General features: G+C 39.5%; 1 protein-coding gene across 6 annotated transcripts in view; it reads right to left on the bottom strand.

Annotated features, from left to right (window-relative positions):
• Nucleotides 1-19705, bottom strand: part of cadm1a (cell adhesion molecule 1a) — a 1471967-nt gene that overhangs the window by 188419 nt on the left and 1263843 nt on the right. For all 6 annotated transcript variants that reach the window (XM_034177827.1, XM_034177825.1, XM_034177829.1 and 3 more), the window contains one exon: nucleotides 11548-11644. In XM_034177827.1, the coding sequence (XP_034033718.1) occupies nucleotides 11548-11644 (97 nt within the window). The remainder of the gene's footprint in view (nucleotides 1-11547; nucleotides 11645-19705) is intronic.

The raw sequence follows: 19705 nt of genomic DNA, 5'->3' as shown, positions 1-19705 counted from the left end.
TAGTATTCACTCATAAGACCGGAGACTGTTCTGTCAATTATGTCAGCAGCACTGATTCTTCATCTGTCTGCCAAGAGCCCTCACTCACTCCTTCCTAATCCTGCCATCTGACCATCACCTGTTGTCACATCTGGCCATGCTGCTGTTGGCGCAGCTGCTCAGCACCGATCTACAGCACTGATCTGAGTACGTACACCAGTAGCATCGTGTCACATCTCTGGCAGTCTTTGTTATCCCTGTGCACAACAAAGTATCAACAAGACCACCATTTGTCCAAAAATTGGACTCTATATTTCCAATTCCCTTGGGGCCAAACTAACCAAAGTCGGTACACAGGTTGTCCCAGTGTGGGGAAGGATGAATACTCACTCTGATCTGATTGCCATATTAATTAGGTCATAGGGTTGGGGAAAAGTGACATTATATTTTGGCTCATTGAGACGGGGTCATGCACATTAAATTTTGACAACTTCAGCCGATGACATAACAGTTGCTTGATACCACATGAACATGCTATTTACAGTAGGTCATGAGGTTCAATGAGGAATTGTATCCAGAGCTGGGTGAGGATTTGCCACTTAACAGCTATTATGTTATGTTGAGCTGCTGCTCATTTTTGGACTTTGTAACCCCGTCTTTGCTCCTTTGGAGCCGTTTGTGTCTCAGAGGTTTTTGTTTTTTTTTTTAGCTGTTGTTCTACTGCTTTTTTTCTTGCACCTCTACTTGTCTGCCAGCAGGATTTTAATTCTGCCTGCTGAGTTCACACGTCTTGCAGCTGAATCCTTATCCTGGAATTGGAGATGGCGCTTTTTCCAAAATCAGCGTCCCAATTATAATCTACCATATCAAAGAAATTCCACAGTGAAACAAAATTTTTAAGAAAACTACCTGTAATTATCATGCAGAGTAACATTTTATGCTTATTTTATTTCATGGTTCAGTCAAAGTAGACTGTCAGAAAAGGCAAAACCACCGTAATGGCACCTTCACACAAAACATTGGTGAACGTCGAAAAATTCCAGCTGCTGTCGGGAAGGACAGATGGTCTGACAGCCGTGTACAATCCTGCAGCGATGGTTTCATGCACGCGCATGAACACAGTGCAACCACATGAGATGCGTGACGTCATATTGCACTCACACAGCAGCGGAAGCAATTAAAGGTTTTACAAATGTACATAAATCGATGAAAATGTGTAAGGACCAAATAATGATGGAACACAGAACATAATAAGAACAATGAATGTGCTGTTTAAATGTAAGCCAATCATGTTACTGGTACCCTCATTCTCAATTCTCTTTTGTACCCCTTCCCCTTCCCCTTGGCCCTACCCCTACCCCTACGCCTACCCCTTTAAAACAAGGGGTAAGGTAAAGGGGTATGCCTCTAGCCCTATGAATTGAGACACCCCTCCGCCTTAGTAGAAAAAAAAACTGCCGGTGTCAAACTACCGTCTTCACTGTTTGTTAACATGGCAACCAAAACGTAACTTGTTGCAGTAGCCTGTTTGCGCTTTTTATTTTCTTGCCTTTCTGCGTAAATTCAAAGAAACAGAAGAAGTTGCAGATTTCTTCGACACATCGCAATCATGTCATGTTAATTAATTTCATTAATTTGTCATTTATAATAATAATATTAATTAATAGTATTAATAATCAATTAATTAGTAATTAATTGTTAATAATACTAATAATAATTCATCAATAATAGTAATAATAAATATTGCTTGATTAATCATTAATTGATTGATTAGTAATTAATTAGTAATTAAAATAAAGAAACACTTGAAATATATCAGTCTGTGTGCAATGAATGTATACATTATAAAGTTTCACTTTTTGAATCGAATTACTGAAATAAATCAACTTTTTCACGATATTCTAATTATATGACCAGCACCTGTATGTATGTTATGGGCTGCATCAAGTTCTGTTATTCTGTTAACCTTATATTTCTTTTTCCAATCCTCCCAATTTTTTTGCATCCAACCCTATTTCCTTTAGAAATTTCCTTGACAAATAATATCAGTCTATTAGAATGTCAGATTATGTGTTACACATATACATGTGTGTGTATATATTTTCCAACTTACTCCCGTTGGTGAAACTTCTCATTTTCTGCCTGAAAGTTTATTAGGAGACGAGTGCGCTCAGGGCTCCCTGTTTGTTTACAAAATACACACACGTTACAGACCTTGAAATCCAACAGCAGGGATTGATATTATCCAAAGATTTATGACCATACAAATTAACGTGCTTACACTTGTAACATCATGATTTTCTCCATTGCGAGATATAAAAGTGTCTCATCATATCATTCATGTGTATGTGCATTATAACGCCTCAGCGCACGAGCGAAGTTACGATATTCTTCAGAACGACAATATACACAACATGCATCCAGCAGCACATACGTTGCTGTCAAAGGCAATTGCCTGTAAAGTTTTTTGGCAAGTTATAACTTTCTAAACAGCATAATTTGTAATGAAAGCTGCTTCATTTGTGCAGCTCTTTCGGCGCCATATTTGTTTCTTTGGAAACAGCGGTAAACTCCTCCTACCCCTCCAAACGGAGTATGCATCCAGATTCACTCCCTTTGGAGGGGTTTGAAGCCCTCTGCCTACCCCTCCACCTCACTCCAAAAAGAGAATTGAGACACCCCTCTGTCTCTCGTGCCCATGCAAAACGGAGGGGAAGGGGTAAGCGGAAGGGCCGAGGAGTAGAAATGAGATTCAGCCGTAATGATGTGTAATTACAATGTGACAATGACAACAACTACAATGTGTAGTTGTCTGCTCAAATACATAAGTAAATAATGTAAAAAAATTACAGCTTGTGTAAAATAAAGCTGCACATGTGGTGTTAAAATGTGGCTTTAGGACGAGTGTGGATACAATGCATAAGCGCCTCTCTTGGCTTTTGGTGAGGGACAGGTGGCTATATGCAAAAGCAAACTTTTTAAGAAATATTATTACAACTTAGATACCGTCTGTCCTTTACCAACAACTGCCTTTTAGTAAGGATACTAATTTTTATCTAACCAGGTATGCCAAAGGACTGTGTTTCATTTTGCCTAAATGTAAAACATACCAGAGTCAACGGACAGTGATGTTTCGAGCCATGAGAGAATGGAATCATTTACCACTAAAGTTAAGAGAATTGAGCAGTGAACTGGGTTTTAAAAAGGAACTTAAAAAGTATTATCTGAGGCAAATGGTTGAAATATTGTGATGTATTATGAATTGATTATGAATTAATTTATTCTGAATATATTATGAATTTTCATTATGATTTACAGGCCTTAATGGAAATCTATTATGTTATTGTACTGAAACTGTGATTAAAACATGAATGGACCCAGGAAGAGTAGCTGATGCAGTTATACTGCAGATGCTAATGGGGATCCAAATAAATAAACAAATAAATAAATTGATACCTGATGACTTTGTGTTGGAAATGGTGAAACAAATGGATTTTGTTTTGCCTGTTAAAATATTTAATTCCTGTTATAAAGAGCAGACAATATACATTATCCTCCTTCTGTTCTTTTATGTTCATGAAACATGGCCATGAATGTACACAAGGAATTAATGAACTAACATGAACGAATTGATGCACTCATATCATCATATCATCATATCATGAACATATCAGCCGGCTCTGTGCATCCAGCTGTCCAGCACGTGGCATGCCGAAGGACATTGAATAAGTTAATCAATATCATGAGACTCAGTAAAAAAAATATATTATAATGAGTTATTTGTCAAAAATAGAAATAACATCAAAAACACATGGAACATATTAAATGAAATAGTAAAAAAGAATAGAGTAACTAGAGATTATCCTTCATTTTTTCAGAGTAACAACTACATCACGATTGATAATGACGAGTCTATTGCTGAACACTTTAATGAATACTTTGTTAATGTGGGTAAAAATCTTGCCAGTAAAATTGACTCATCAACTAATAACTTCTGGGTAAATAATTCAACGTTTAACAAATCTGTTTCAATGTTCATTTATGGTACTCATGAAAGGGAAATACTTGATCTGGTTCATGGTTCAAAAAGTAAGAAATCGACTGATTTTAATAATTTGGATATGGCTTTATTAAAAAAAATTATTGATTGTATAGTAAATCCGTTCAATTATATTTGCAATATGTCACTAAGTACGGGTAAATTTCCTTCTCAAATGAAAATAGCCAAAGTAATTCCTCTGTTTAAAACTGGTGACAAACGCACATTTTCTAATTATAGACCTATATCACTCCTGCCACAATTTTCCAAAATTTTGGAAAAAATATTTGCTAAAAGATTAAATGATTATTTACTGAAGCATAACATCATTTGTGAAGAACAATATGGATTCAGAAGGTCTCGAACTACATCACATGCTTTGATGGACTTTGTGGAAAGTATAGCAACTGCAATTGACAATAAACAATACACAATAGGTGTTTTTTTTTTTGTTTTTTTTTTATTTACAGAAAGCATTTGACACAATTAACCATGGAATACTATTAATTAAACTGCAGAAATATGGAATCAGAGGCCTGGCATATGAATGGATAGCTAGTTATTTACAAGGCAGATTTCAGTATGTTCAATTCAATAATACAAATTCTGAACTCAGGGATGTCACATGTGGGGTGCCGCAGGGCTCAGTGCTGGGTCCTTTGTTGTTTATAATCTATATAAATGATATAAGTTGGGTGTCGAGTTCACTGAGATGTGTCCTTTTTGCGGATGATACAACTGTGTTCTGTAGCGGTGAAAATCTTGAACAGCTTCTGGACATAGTGGAGAAAGAACTGGAAAAATTTAAGGTTTGGTTTGGCGCTAATAAGTTGTCACTCAACCTTGGGAAAACTAAATGTATTATATTTGGAAATAAACAGGCAGCCAAATGTAAAAATGTAACTATAAACAATAAGGAAATTGAGTTAGTAACAGAGAATACATTTTTAGGTGTTATAATTGATAATAAACTTAGCTGGAAACCACATATAAATTATGTGAAATCAAAATTGTCAAAAACTATAGCCATTTTGTATAAAGCCAAAGACCTACTGCCGCAAGAAGGGTTACTTACTTTATATCATTCTCTGATGGTACCATATATGACATATTGTGTTGAGTCATGGGGAAACACTTACAAATCAAATACCAATCCAATATTCCTTTTGCAAAAACGAGCCATACGAATCATCTGCAATAAACAATATCGTGAACCAACTCATTCTCTATTTGTGTCTTTAAATTTATTAAAATTCATAGATTTGGTCGATTACATTACAATTCAAACTTTATTTCGAGCGAAAAACCAAGCCTTACCGAGACATGTCCAGACTCTGTTCCGATTGAGGGAATCCAGATATAGTTTAAGAGGTTGTGCAATTTTTATGAAACCACCAGTAAGAACAAATGTAAAGGGTTTTTGTGTGTCTGTGGTTGGGGTGAGGAAATGGAACAAATGTTCAACAGAGGTTAGAATGAGTAGTACCTTAGTAAGATTTAAGAAACTACTCAAAAAGAACATCATGTCTAAGTATCATAAAGAAGCAAATATAATTTGATTTATATGGAATGTTCAATTTATAAGTGGGACTTATTGTATATTTGAATGTGTGGGTATGTATATGCGTATGTAGATATATAGATATGGGTAGGTGTATATGTATATGTATATAAGTGACTGTGTATATGTATGTATATATTTATGTTTGTAAAGTATATACGTATGTATATAGGTATATATGGCACAGCCCAAGCAGAGGGTCACCCCCAAGAGCCTGGTCTGTTTGAGGTTTCTTCCTTATAGGGAGTTTTTCCTCACCACAGTTGCCTAGTGCTCGCTCTGGGGGTTGGTAAGGTTAGTCCTTACTGGCGTAAAGTGCCTTGATTCGACTTTCTTGTGATCTGGTACTATATAAATATAATTATAAGTGAATAGTATATTGATGTGTATGTCTGTGTGTCGACATGTAGTAGTGAATTTGTATTTATGTAAATATGGCTGATTAGAATTGTTGGACTTGTACTAGCAGGGGTGGGCGCTAATAAGCTTTGCTTCAGCCCACACCCTTTCGGACTCACTAGTTCTGTCTGTGTTTGTTTGTGGAATTGTTCATTTTTTTCTATTTGAATATTTTGTGTGCCGAATAAAAAACTTTGTCACTTGTCACTTGTCACACAGCATCATGTGGACTATAACTCACGTGGTGGATGTGACATTTGGATCACAGCTGACCATTCACTTGATCAGATATTTTCACATGAGGCAGCCTGGCTGATGGTGTCTGCAGTGCACACTGAGGTGCTGTTGACTGCGTTGCAAAGGTGATATGTGTTTTTATTTTTTATCATGTCAGGAGAGCATGCTGATACATGTGCATCGTTGTGGCGTGTTGAGAGGTGATGTTCTTCATGGCTTGATATGTGTTCTCCAGCTGTGAGTTGCAATGACACAACAGTCAGCTTTTCCAGCATGGACATGACAGCCATCCAGCATGGACATGACAGCCACGCAGATCGCACTCCGGCCACTGTTCAAGACTTCACACTCACACGTCATTCGTGTTTCTGTGGGGGGGTGACACACTTGCACACCATTTGTGTTGCTTGGGGGCGGACACTACACACTGACCATCCATTGAGCTTTCGAACACCTGGACTGCAGCTAGAAAGTGGTCACCTGCTCTCTGCATTTGTGCTGGTAGTGCGAATGGCCCATGTTTTCTAAGTGCCCTGCGAGTGGTGTTGGATGTTTGTGGGTGGCATGAGTGACACACAAATGTAGAGTGCATGTGCTGTGCCCAAATGGATGTGGCAACTGCTATACGAGGCGTTCGCGGCGGCTCCGATTTTTCACGAGTGGCATTGTTACGTATGTGTGAAGGGGCCATAAGTATTGTCTATTCCAATGCATTTATATTAAATCAATCATGGACGATTGGCGCATAAGCTATGCGTTTTCCATGATAATTATATTGTTAAATTTGACCTTTACATGAAATAAAGACATTAAACTCCATATTCCACCTGACACAAGGCAGCTCCCAGTGCAATGCAAGTATCATTTCATTGTTCCCAATGCATGCATTTATGGTTTTCAAACCCAGCATTCTAAATCTGAGTTAAATAGTATACGAGGTCTGTTAGAAAAGTATCGGACCTTTTTATTTTTTTCAAAAACCATATGGATTTGAATCACGTGTGATTGCATCAGCCAAACTTGAACCTTCGTGCGCATGCGTGAGTTTTTTCACGCCTGTCGGTTGCGTCATTCGCCTGTGAGCAGGCTTTGAGTGAGCACTGGTCCACCCCTCTCATCGTTAAGGAAATGGCGGAATGATTTGGAGCTTTGCTGCACCAATTTTTTCCTAAAACTGTGAGAGACCTCCAGGTGGACACCATTCGGAAAATTAATATGGCTTTCAGTGATGATTTTATGGGGATTACACAGATTAAGGAGTGCTCCAGCCGAATTAAAGACCGCCCACAGCGTCTGAGAGCGCGGCGCGCTCAGTGCGCCGATCGACAGGCTGACACCCCACTGAAACAACCAGATCATTTCCAACGTGAAGGCTTTGTTGATCTGGGACGTCGTCTGACTTTCACAAAAAGGCAGAAGGCATGGACATCAGCACGTTTTCGGCACATTCCACTGTTACAGGAGTTTTTTTCATGGAAAAAGAAGCGGATGAATGCGCCACCATGCCGCTCATGGCGCGGGACAAAACCACCTCCGTGTTGGTCTCTCAGGACGGCTTTCAGGTGACTTTCAGACAGCTTCCGGTTGCTTTTCAGTCGTGTGAACATTCGAGAAATTAAGCATGAGCTGGACATGCCCCAACATGTCCTGTGAGGCTTCATCACGGCGCTGCTTTGCGCCATGCGGCTCCGCCGCGATGCGCGGGATTCCTCCGCATGTCTGTCTCAATGTGCCAAAAAAGTGTCCACATCTTCCGCAATTCCTGTGCTAGTCAGATGACATACTGGATCAAGACAGTGTCCAGTTTAGAAATGAACAGCACATTCCACTGTTACAGGAGTTTTTGTCATGGAAAGAGGAGCAGAGGAATCCCGCGTGTCGCGGCGGAGCCGCATGGCGCAAAGCAACGCCGTGATGAAGCCTCACAGGACATGTTGGGGCATGTCCAGCTCACGCTCAATTTCTCGGCTATTCACATGACTGAAAAGCAATCGGAAGTCGTCTGAAAGCCACCTGAAAGCTGTCCTGAGAGACCAACACAGAGGTGGTTTTGTACCACGCCATGAGCGGCACGGTGCCGCATGCATCCGCTTCTCTTTCCATGAAAAAAACTCCTGTAACAGTGGAATGTGCCAAAAAAGTGCTGATGTCCACGCCTTCTGCCTTTTTATGAAAGTCAGACAACGTCCCGGATCAACAAAGCCTTCACGTTGGAAATTATCTGGTTGTTTCAGCGGGGCGTCAGTCTGTCGATCGGCGCTCGGAGCGCGCCGCACTCTCAGACGCTGTGGGCGGTCTTTAAACCGGCTGGAGCACTCCTTAATCTGTGTAATCCCCATAAAATCGTCCCTAAAAGCCATATTAATTTTCCGAATGGTGTCCACCTGGAGGTCTCTCACAATTTCAGGAAAAAATTGATACAGCAAAGCTCCAAATCATTCCGCCATTTCCTTAACGACAAGAGGGGTGGACCAGTGCTCACTCAAAGCCTGCTCACAGGCGAATGAACCGACAGGCGTGAAAAAACTCACGCATGCGCACGAAGGTTCAAGCTTGGCTGATGCAATCACATGTGATTCAAATCCATATGGTTTTTGAAAAAAATAAAAAGGTCCGATACTTTTCTAACAGACCTCGTATATTTGTATGTAGCATTTGTTTAAGGTGAATGCACTTATTTGCTTGTTACTCTCTCATTATGTATGGTACCTGAATGCCACAGCAATCTCCAGCATAAATTGTTTTGCATTAGGTGAGTTTCCTTCACTGGCTGGTGTGCTAACTCTGGCACCACCCTGATAGGTTGATTTCCACAGTTTCCCGGTTCACCTGTTGAGGGGATGCATCTTAAAATCATACTCTGATTACAGCAGTTTGAGTTTTGGTGTCACTCTCAAGGGCACTTCAACACAGGCCAGAATGGGTGGGAGCTTTCACTTGGAAGGCAAAGCTATTATTGTTAATAATACAGCTATTTCTATCAATTAGACATGCAGATAGATTACCTTTGGACTTATAAAAAGGAAATGTTTGCAGTATTTGTCATGCTTAGTTGTCACATTACAGGGTAACATGTCATATGTCATCAAATCCAATGGATGTTGACCTTGTTTGACCTTTACTTTGGAGACCGCCAAAGCTATTCCATTTATTAATCCTATGAGCTCAACCAATAATTATTTTTAAAAACTGGAGCAACTTTAACTTTTTGTAGAAACTGAAACTGACTTTTGTCACCATTTTGCTGTTTTCCCCCCTGCAGCTCCAGAGTATTTTACCATACATAGTCCAAACTGTACCATTTTGGAATCTTTATGATCAGACACATAACTTTGTATACTTTTCAATATGACTGGAGCTATTTTTTTTTGACCTCTCTGTAACCCTTTATTGATCCCTATTCACCCTGGGATCGCCACCATACATTTTGTGTATGCAATGTTGCATTGCGTTTGGACCGGAAGTGCTGTTTTACCACCTTAGGTGCTACCAATTAGGTCAAAGTTTACTTTGGGCTCAAGGACTATTAAATGCTATGTCCACTTAATGTCCAGTATCTCAACAGTACACAGTTTTATTTTGGGTATTTTGCTGTTCATGTTGTTTTTCTTCAGTTTGCCTTTTAGTTAATATTAACACTTCTTTCATGTAACTAATACATTTTGATTTTAATGTGTGTCCTGTCAGCTTTGTATGCTACAAATCTTAACAGCATTTTATGTGCTGTTGTTTTTATGTGTAACCGACCGTGACATGCACCATTCAACAAACAATTCAACTGCTACGCAATGATCGTGACCATGTGTGTGTGTGTGTGTGTGTTTGTCTTTATCATATTGAGGGGACTACAATCTGATAGCACAGCCATGGTGTGGGAACCAAAAGCCTGGTCCCCATAATTATTATTGCATAAACAGTGAAAACAGGCATGGAAAATGCCCTGTTAAGTTTTCAAGGTTACCCCCACACATGACAAAAAAAAACTTAGTTTGCTAAAGTGTGCTTAGCTTGAGTAACTCTCTACTGGTCACTGGTGCCCAAGAGTGGTACTGCAGTTTCACACACTTTTTACACACTGCAAAAATGCACATTGTTGTCAGCTATTTTAAAGCAAAATACAGACTGTGTGTGTGTGTGTGTGTGTGTGTGTGTGTGTGTGTGTGTGTGTGTGTGTGTGTGTGTGTGTGTGTGTGTGTGTGTGTGTGTGTGTGTTAGGGTTGCCAACTCTCTGAAAAATAAATAAGGGACACCTCACCGTCAGGGCCGACCGGCCGACTGACCATTGCCTTCACCCTTCCCAGCGTCTGTGTGAAACGATTCTTAACCATTTGACTGTTGACTTGACCCTGAATTTAGGTAGATGCATACATGCATTTGTTCTGATATGAACACGTGGAAAACAAATTATTATTTAGCAATTTATTTTAGTGCAAAATAAATTTTCACTCACAATTTCAATATGAGCATTCTGTCTTCTTTAAAAATAAATCTCTGTAGTGCTATTGCTTAACTTAAAATTGTATAAATTAACAAAAAAAAACCAACAGAAAATTTGTATCATCCAAAACAATGTAACAGTGCAAAACAATGTAACAGTGCACATTTACACATTTAGTGTAATAAAAAGTGCAAAAAAATAAAGTCTGAAAAGTAAACAATACTGTTGTCGCGCACCTTTTCCACCCAGCCATTTTCCTTTTCTCATTCTCCCCTGTATTTTTGCATTTATTTTTATTTATTTTTTTTTTTAGGAGTAGTAACGACGTCACAGACATTGCTGTCCGTAGGCATATCTGCAGTGCCAGTGTCGGTGTCTGTATCGATATCAGCCATGCTGCTTTGTTATTGTCGTCCAGCGACCGTCGTCGGCTCATGACGTCGGGATCGTCTTGCGAGCAGATGTCCCTCGACCAATGAGATAAGAGTGATTCTGTATTGTCAACTCGTGTCTGTCAGCTCACTGGTGAAAAGCAGGAGAGAGGCTGGGATTAAATTTACCGTAAGTTTCCATATAAAGCGCCAGTCAATTCCATTGACATTTTACAGACTTTTTGATTCTCACAGAAATACGGGACAAACTGCGTCCCGTTTCAGGTCAATACGGAACGCACACTTTTATTTCCAAATAAGGAACGATTCCGTTTTTCAAGGGACGGTTGGCAACCCTAGTGTGTGTGTGTGTGTGCATATATATATATAGTCTGGGGAAGTTGGGTCCCCTGCTGGAGGTGTTGCCCCGTGACCCAATCCCAGAAAAGTGGTTGAAGATGAGTGAATATATGTGTGTGTGTGTGTGTGTGTGTGTGTGTGTGTGTGTGTGTGTGTATCATACTGGGGTTTGCCTTTGGCCCGGCATGTCAGTTCCAAGTTCTCTCCTTCTCTGGTCAGTCCCAGAGGAAATTCTACGACAATTTTCACCTCTGGTTTGTCTGTACAAACGAGACACACAAACACAGTTTAAAAACACACATCAATCAATCAATTAACATTCATTTATATAGTGCACTTTAAACATAAGAGTAGTAAAGTTTGAGTACAAAACAAGTTTTGTTAATGGTCATACCATCTAATCAAAAGAAATTCTTCCCTTCTTCTCTAAATATACTTGCTGAATTTTAGTTTAAAGGGGAATGTTGCTTGTAAACTCTGATAAATCTCTTTTTGAAAGGGGTGGTAGAATGACTACAAGATTTGAGGGTCTCATGTTGTTTGGGGTCGTCACAGTGGGCACAATCCGATCTGCATTGTTATTTGGCACAAGTTTTATGCCAGATGCCCTTCCTGAAGCAACTCCAACTTCAAAAATAAACATGATAGTCCAGCTGATATTTTGTTGAATGTCCCTTAGTAAGTTTCACCTTTACCAGCTGCTTGTAGTAGCCATCATTAAGCTTCTGGTAGAATTCTGGTTGGATATTTAACCTCTTCTTGACTGAATTGGTAGAGTATAATGCAACCTGCTGCCCAGGCATGGATAAGACTTTTAAAGTCCAGATATTTTTGAAAGGGTTGAGATCAGGACATCAAGAAGGCACAAGGCTTTAATGATAACCTGTTTTACCACTTCCACAGTCAGTTTTGATGTGTGTTTGCATGACGTGTCTTGTTGGAATACCCAGTTTTGTCCAAGTTGGAACCATCTAATCTGATGTTCTGAGGTTTTTCCTGAAAATTGTGGGGTTGTCCTTCATTATTCCACCTACTATGTCAATGCACTAATTCCATAATACACCAGTTCCACTAATAACAAAGGCTGAGAACATGATGCTATTACTTACATGCTGAAAAGGTGATATGATGGTCTCAGTGTTCGATAGACATAGCTTTGGTCATTGTGGTCAAAAACGCAATCTTTATCTCACCTGACCAGAAAACCTGACTCCAAAACATTTTTTTTTTTTTTTTATCTTTGCCAGAATGGTCACATGAAAACATTAATGAATCATAACAGTGTTGGCTTTGGAGCTGGGGCTTTTTTGGTGATGTAAAATGTGTTTGATGGTCCACAATAATAATTGTGTTCCAGCAGCTCCAAGTTCATGGTCGGCCTATGTATTGCTGGTTCGTGGGTTGTTCTGAGCTGACGGTGACAGTTTTGGTCTTCTTATAGACTTTGGCAGAGAGGCTACACCTTCCAATAACAGCGCACAGTTGCAGGACTGATTTTCATACATGAGATAAACACAAAAGTCAACAGCAGAGCTCACCAAGGCTGTGTTGCTGACTAATTGAATGAAATAATTGACCATCTTATGTACATTCTGCCTTCTAAGATCCCCGTGGTCACCCTCAGTGACTACTTGCTGCAAGCTTGAACATGTGGATGACACAACCCTGTTTGCCACATTGGCCCAGGATGTCATCAGCTTTTCTCAGAACAAGCCAGGAAACTTGGGCTTCAAGTCAGTTGGCCAAAAATTAAGCCTCTTTACACTGTTGAAGGCCACCATGTGTCAAGGGCCAGGAGGTTAGGTTTGTTAACTCTTTTATCTATCTTGGCTTGACATTGACTTCAACTGGTCAAATCTTGACTAGAGTAAGCTCTTAGTCTACAATGCCTGTTCTCTCTGTGATGCTGTATGCTGTATGAAGCAGAGACCTTGCCTCTGTCAAAGACTGTCAACCGGTTTTGATAATGCACACAACAACCACCCATACTTTAAGTCCTGACCTAGTGCCTGCTCAGGTGGTTTGGGCACCTTTGCTGCCTCTAGCCCAATCATCTCACTGCCAAGACACTTAACTTCGATTTGAAGGCTACAGGTTGGTGAAGACCAAGAGGAGCGATTGGCTTGCTGCCATCAAAAAGGACCTAGCCCAGTTCAGTTTCACTCAAAGGCAAGTGATCGTGCTTGTCCAAGACCATGGTGCCTGTAGAGGACTGGTGGGATGTGTAGCCTTCATGCAATGATGACATAAGGTGTAGTAGTATTAGTATCAGATAAACATAATGGAAACAAAGACACATGGTAAGATAACAAGATACAACTGCAGAGCTAAATAAGACATGCAATAGACGCAATTTGTTGGCTCTGATTTATTAGTTTTTCAGTGAAGTGTCAGTGTTTGTAATCTGTTCATAGTTGTTCCTGCTGGTTGAAGTCTTGCTCGTGCTAAATGCCAGTGTCCTTGACAGGACACTTAATCTGCATTGTCTCATTACACTCAGCTATAAATGTGTACCTGCCTTGGATAGGGAAGTAACCTGTGTCAGGTTGGTGTCCTCTACTTTAGGACTCATACACTCTCATCTGCTTCAAGCTACAGAATACTGAGATATGCACCAGCCCGATGGGTCCCAGGGACTACATAGGAATTAATTACATTTCTGTCCCCTTCATATTTTAGTTTAACTTATCACACACATGTGCTTTGTTCTTTCTAAAAGCAAGTATTGAATTTATTTTTCTCAAATTTGTTGAATATCCCAGAATCTGGCCAGTGGAATGTTTGTGGGAGCACAGTCAAGATCTACGAAGCACAGGGGCAGCTGTAGCTCCATACTGGACAAGCTATGGTGACCCTGATGAAACACAGCAACAGGTGAAACACAAACAACTGTAGTCTAACAAGTGCAAGAGAAAGATGCAGGACAAGTTACAGTTCGCATAAGAATTTGTTTCTTTAAGATGGGAGCACACTCCCCATGTTCCACAATCAGAGCAGAATGAGTAAAGTTGCAGTCTTGGGCAACATGCCAACAATTGATTAGTGATTGCTTCTACATTTGTTGTGTTGCTTCCTGCTGAGTGTTTTCAAGACTCCTGGTGTTTCCATTTACATTTGTCCAGTTTGCTCAGACTATTTTCAACTTGAATCAGGATTGTTTAATTTAATAATAATAATAATAATAATAATAATAATAATAATAATAATAATAATAATAATAATAATAATAATAATAATAATAATACATATTCAATCAAAGGCAATGTAAACAAAGAATATAAGAACAGGCAAATTTAATGAATGCCACCTTGTGCTGAGCTTTGTCATTGTTGTTGATTTAAAATCTATTTATTTTGTTTGTCATTGCATCACATCTTCTGCCAAACAGTGCATGGGCCAGGTTGGTCACTACCACCTAGACATTTGCTATGACATTTGGTCACCTATCTATAAGGACTTGAAAAAAGTATGATAGTCATTTCAGGGTGTAGCAATAGCCAGGCAGGGATCAATGAAGGATTATACAGTAAACTCATTTTTTTTCCCTCAAAATTCTACTCACAACACCCCATAATGACAACATGATTTTTTTTTTGAAAATATATTTAAAAAACTATGAAATCACATGTACATAAGTATTAACACTCTTTGTGCAATACTTTGTTGATGTACTTTTGGTAGCAATTACAGCCTGAAGTCCTTCAAAATAATGCCAGTTTTGCCCATTCCTCTTTGCAGCACATCATAACATCTATTCTGAGTGAATTACTTGTTGCAAGTAGTGTAAATGTCCATGTCTGGTCATTCTATTGTGCTGTTGTAAATTTTAAATTTGGATTAAGTGATCACAATTTCATCCTGATGGAAGAAAATTTCAAAGTGGAAGCATCTGCCAGGTGCATACAGTTGCTTTAGTCTTATCAAAGCAAAATTACAGCAAAAACAGCAACCCGGCATCATCGTTGTGGGTGGAATCCTATTATGTAGTCCAGGTAATGCTGGACAACATAAAAAAAAAAACCAAAAAAAAAAAACAAAACTGAACTTGGGATGCAAGATGTTTTCCTTTAAAATAGTGCCATACTTGTCGTTCTTTTGCTACTACCTTCACCTAACCTGCTTTTCCACAGCATCAAATCACTTTTCAGCAGCGCGAGGTCTACCTTGGGCATAATATTGATGGAATTTGAAATCAGCGTAACTCACCAAAACACAAGAGCATGCTTTGGGGAATGATGGATGTGGTGCAGTGCTCGAACACTGCTCAGCCTGAATGCATCTAAACATGTTACCTGATAAAGTTGCTGGAAGACTGCTGAGGGTTAGGTTCGGGCAGAGTCTGCTGAGGTAGTGTGAAAGAAAATGGAAGAATGTTTTGACAAATGTGTACAGTACTTTGTCACTGCTGTGCTATTCTTTGCTTCCACAGTCACTATTGTTCTCATTCTTTTGGCTGTTGCTGGTGCTATCAAAGCTGATTTTCATCTTGATGGAAGACAGGATGATTCATTCCAGACAAAAAAATACAATGATTTATTTACTGTACTATCTGGGACAGTTATTGAATTCAGTCATGGAGTGACAGTAAACACAACAAATCTGTCCTTCCCCTCTATCTTATAGCTTTTAAGCCTTATTCTGGCGTAATGTATGGGTGCAAAACTTTTTGGCTGAGGATATATTATAATGCAGTGCTGTGTTCTGAATATCTATATTCTACTGAAGCCTTTCCTACCAGATTTTTACATTTTTAATCAGGAATCACCAGTTAATGTAATCTGCATGAATGACACCGTAGTACCCAGCAAGAACATGCACAGACACAGGAACAAACTCCACATAAGCAGGCCCAGAGTGGAGTCAAACCATGCAGAATGTGCTTGCAATAAATGCTGGGCACTGCTCAAATAGGTTGTCCAAGAGGTGTTGCATTTTTTAGCCCTCAAGTGACCAAATGGTGTCATTTATGACCCCAAGCATATATTTTTGTGTGCCATTTTTATAATTTTATTTAAAAAGGTTTCCTACCATGAATTTGTCAATCTATTTGCCCTGCATTTTTGTTCATAGAATTTTACAAGAATCGGCTGATCTGTGTGGCAAGTATAATCCAAACTTGTGCAGGGTCACTTACGACCCCGGGAAGATCTATGACATTTTCGACATTATAGCTTCAGATGGTATTGTAATATGCCAGCTATAATCATTATATTTTTCTGTTTTGCAACGAAGCATGACAACAGACCTAGAACAGCAAGATTTACAGCTGCACAAGCATCGAGACTGATTGTTGATGCCCAGATTGAGGATGAAAAGGATGATGGACAAATATATCAGAGTGAAATAAATATGAAGAACCCAAAAACAATCATGTATATAGAAGTATTCCAATATAAAGTCAGTGCGGTCATAAATAACCCCACTCTGTCATATTAGTCAAATAGCTTGGTAGCTTGAGGGTTAAAAAATCAAGTCTCAGCATGATCAACATCTCCACATCTGAGACCATGACACTCTATTAGAAAAGGGTGGATTGTTCCCTCTGGATTAGGGGAGAGTTATTGCCCCAAGTGGATGAAAAGTATTTGAGGGTCTTGTTCATGAGTGGGGGTAAAGATGAAACAGAGAGACAGATTGGGGCTGTTCTTGAGGTCCTTTAGATACTGTATCAGCCTGTCGTGGTAAAGAAAGAGCTGAGCTAGAAGGCTGAGCTTGATTTACCAGTCAATATACATGGCTATCCTCACCTATGGTCATAAGCTTTGGGTAATGACTGAAAGAACAAATTTGTGGACACACTACTATGCCGATGATCTGTAGATATACATGCCTGTCTCTGTAGTTTATGTTTCTCAGACGACAAAGCTAGAGGTCTTCTTGGTTGCAGTGAGATATCTTTTATCTTCCTGCTTTTAATCAAAGATAAGGCTGAGATGATTATTGTTCACCCTTCCAGATTTCAACATCTTTGTGATCAGATAACATTGTCTCTGGGTGACTGTATGGTTCATAACAGTGGAAAAAGTTAAGAATCTTACTCTGACCTTTGATCCAACATCATCCTTTTGAGTTACACATTAAGGCAGTCATTATGGTGGCCCATTTTCATTTTCAAAATATCACTATTATTAGACCCATATTGTCAATAGTGGATGTGGACACTTTGATTCATGCATTTGTCTCATTCAGAACTGACTATTGTTATGTATTCTTTTTTGGGTTGTCACCTAAGGCCCTCTCACACCTTGACGATTTAGCCTACATATCAATAAATCAATCAATTTTTTTTTTATATAGCACCAAATCACAACAAACAGTTGCCCCAAGGCGCTTTATATTGTAAGGCAAGGCCATACAATAATTATGTAAAACCCCAACGGTCAAAACGACCCCCTGTGAGCAAGCACTTGGCTACAGTGGGAAGGAAAAACTCCCTTTTAACAGGAAGAAACCTCCAGCAGAACCAGGCTCAGGGAGGGGAAGTCTTCTGCTGGGACTGGTTGGGGCTGAGGGAGAGAACCAAGAAAAAGACATGCTGTGGAGGGGAGCAGAGATCGATCACTAATGATTAAATGCAGAGTGGTGCATACAGAGCAAGAAGAGAAAGAAACAGTGCATCATGGGAACCCCCCAGCAGTCTACGTCTATAGCAGCATAACTAAGGGATGGTTCAGGGTCACCTGATCCAGCCCTAACTATAAGCTTTAGCAAAAAGGAAAGTTTTAAGCCTAATCTTAAAAGTAGAGAGGGTGTCCGTCTCCCTGATCTGAATTGGGAGCTGGTTCCACAGGAGAGGAGCCTGAAAGCTGAAGGCTCTGCCTCCCATTCTACTCTTACAAACCCTAGGAACTACAAGTAAGCCTGCAGTCTGAGAGCGAAGCCACCCGTATTAAAAATGCTGGCATACGCTGGCGCCGTCTAATAAATTAATGCAGCTGTCACACCTTAACGATTAACCAGTGTATGCTGACAGCCCTGTTTCCACTGAGTCAGTCTGTGCAGTCAGTACTGCACGGTGTGGTGCGGGTCAGAAACAGAGTAATTTGACATAATTATATTATTTATGAATGGAGTGCTGTGCAGTGTTGGGGAAAGTAACTTTGGAAAGTTACTTCATTAGTTAATTTATACAGTTATATTTTACAGTTACTTCATACAGTTAGTTCATTAGCAGCTGCGGACACCTTGTCGGCAGCTGCTGAATGTAATTAATGAAGTTACTCATAATCTAATTTGGTTATTTTTAAGATTTAGTACTCAGAAAAGTAACTATTAGTTACTTTGCTGATGAGTTACTTTGCTGATTGCTCAATCTTACGAGTAACCAAGTTACATTACTCGTTACCTTATTAGTTACATTACTTATTAGTTGCAAGTTTTTGGCAGATTCTAATAAAGTAATTGCATAATGCTGCTAATGAAGTAACTGCATAAAGCAACTGTATAAAGCAACTAAAAAAGTAATGAAGAAAGTAACTTGTCAAAGTTACTTTTCACAACACTGGTGCTGTGACTCTTTAAACTTTTAAAGCGCTAAGCGGTTGCTTTCTGATCAAGTCTGCTGATCAAACCTGAGCAGGTCATGAGAGACCTGAATAATGAAACACTGTGATGATTTATACTTTTAAAGCACCAGTTGACCACAATCAGGGGTGCTCAGACCTGAATTAAGTGCTGTGTGATCACAGCGATGGTACTTTAAAAGTTTAAACAGTCACAGCTCGTCATTTGACTCTGATCACACCTGACCCATCAGGTCGTCTGATGATCACACCGACAGCAACAGTGCTTTAAAAGTTTAAAGAGTTACAATACTTTATCTGATCACACCTGACTGCGGTTGACTGATGCTTTAAAAATTTAAATCATCACAGCACTTCTGTGTGTTCAGGGCGTGCAGCAGAAAAACCACAGAGGAACTTGCTTTACAACATTACGTTTCCAGCCACGACAAAAGTATTTTCTAAAGTATTTTCAGACTTCCTTTTCCAAAATCAGGACGCTTTATGTGTATATGTGTCCGTCAGACTGTCATGATGGATTGGACTGAAGCGAACAGGTAATATTTACTCTTTGTGAATGAAACAGTCTGTCTGCATGAGGACTGCAGCTTTCAGCCAATCAGTGGCCAGCATTGATGGATGTATTTAGACATAACAGTAAATTACAAGAAACATGTGCCAACATAACTTACCTACAACTTATGTCCTGCATGTGCAGAATGTATGAGTCACACTCTGGCATTCGTTGAAAATTTTCAGCATGCCCAAATTTTTTCAAGGAGCTCAGCGTATTACAACCAACTTTAAGCTTTTGCTGAT

This window comes from Thalassophryne amazonica, chromosome 9, assembly GCF_902500255.1.
Source record: "Thalassophryne amazonica chromosome 9, fThaAma1.1, whole genome shotgun sequence".
Taxonomy (NCBI): domain Eukaryota; kingdom Metazoa; phylum Chordata; class Actinopteri; order Batrachoidiformes; family Batrachoididae; genus Thalassophryne; species Thalassophryne amazonica.
The sequence above is the reverse complement of the archived record's forward strand: the minus strand, read 5'-3'. Positions and strand labels throughout refer to the sequence as shown.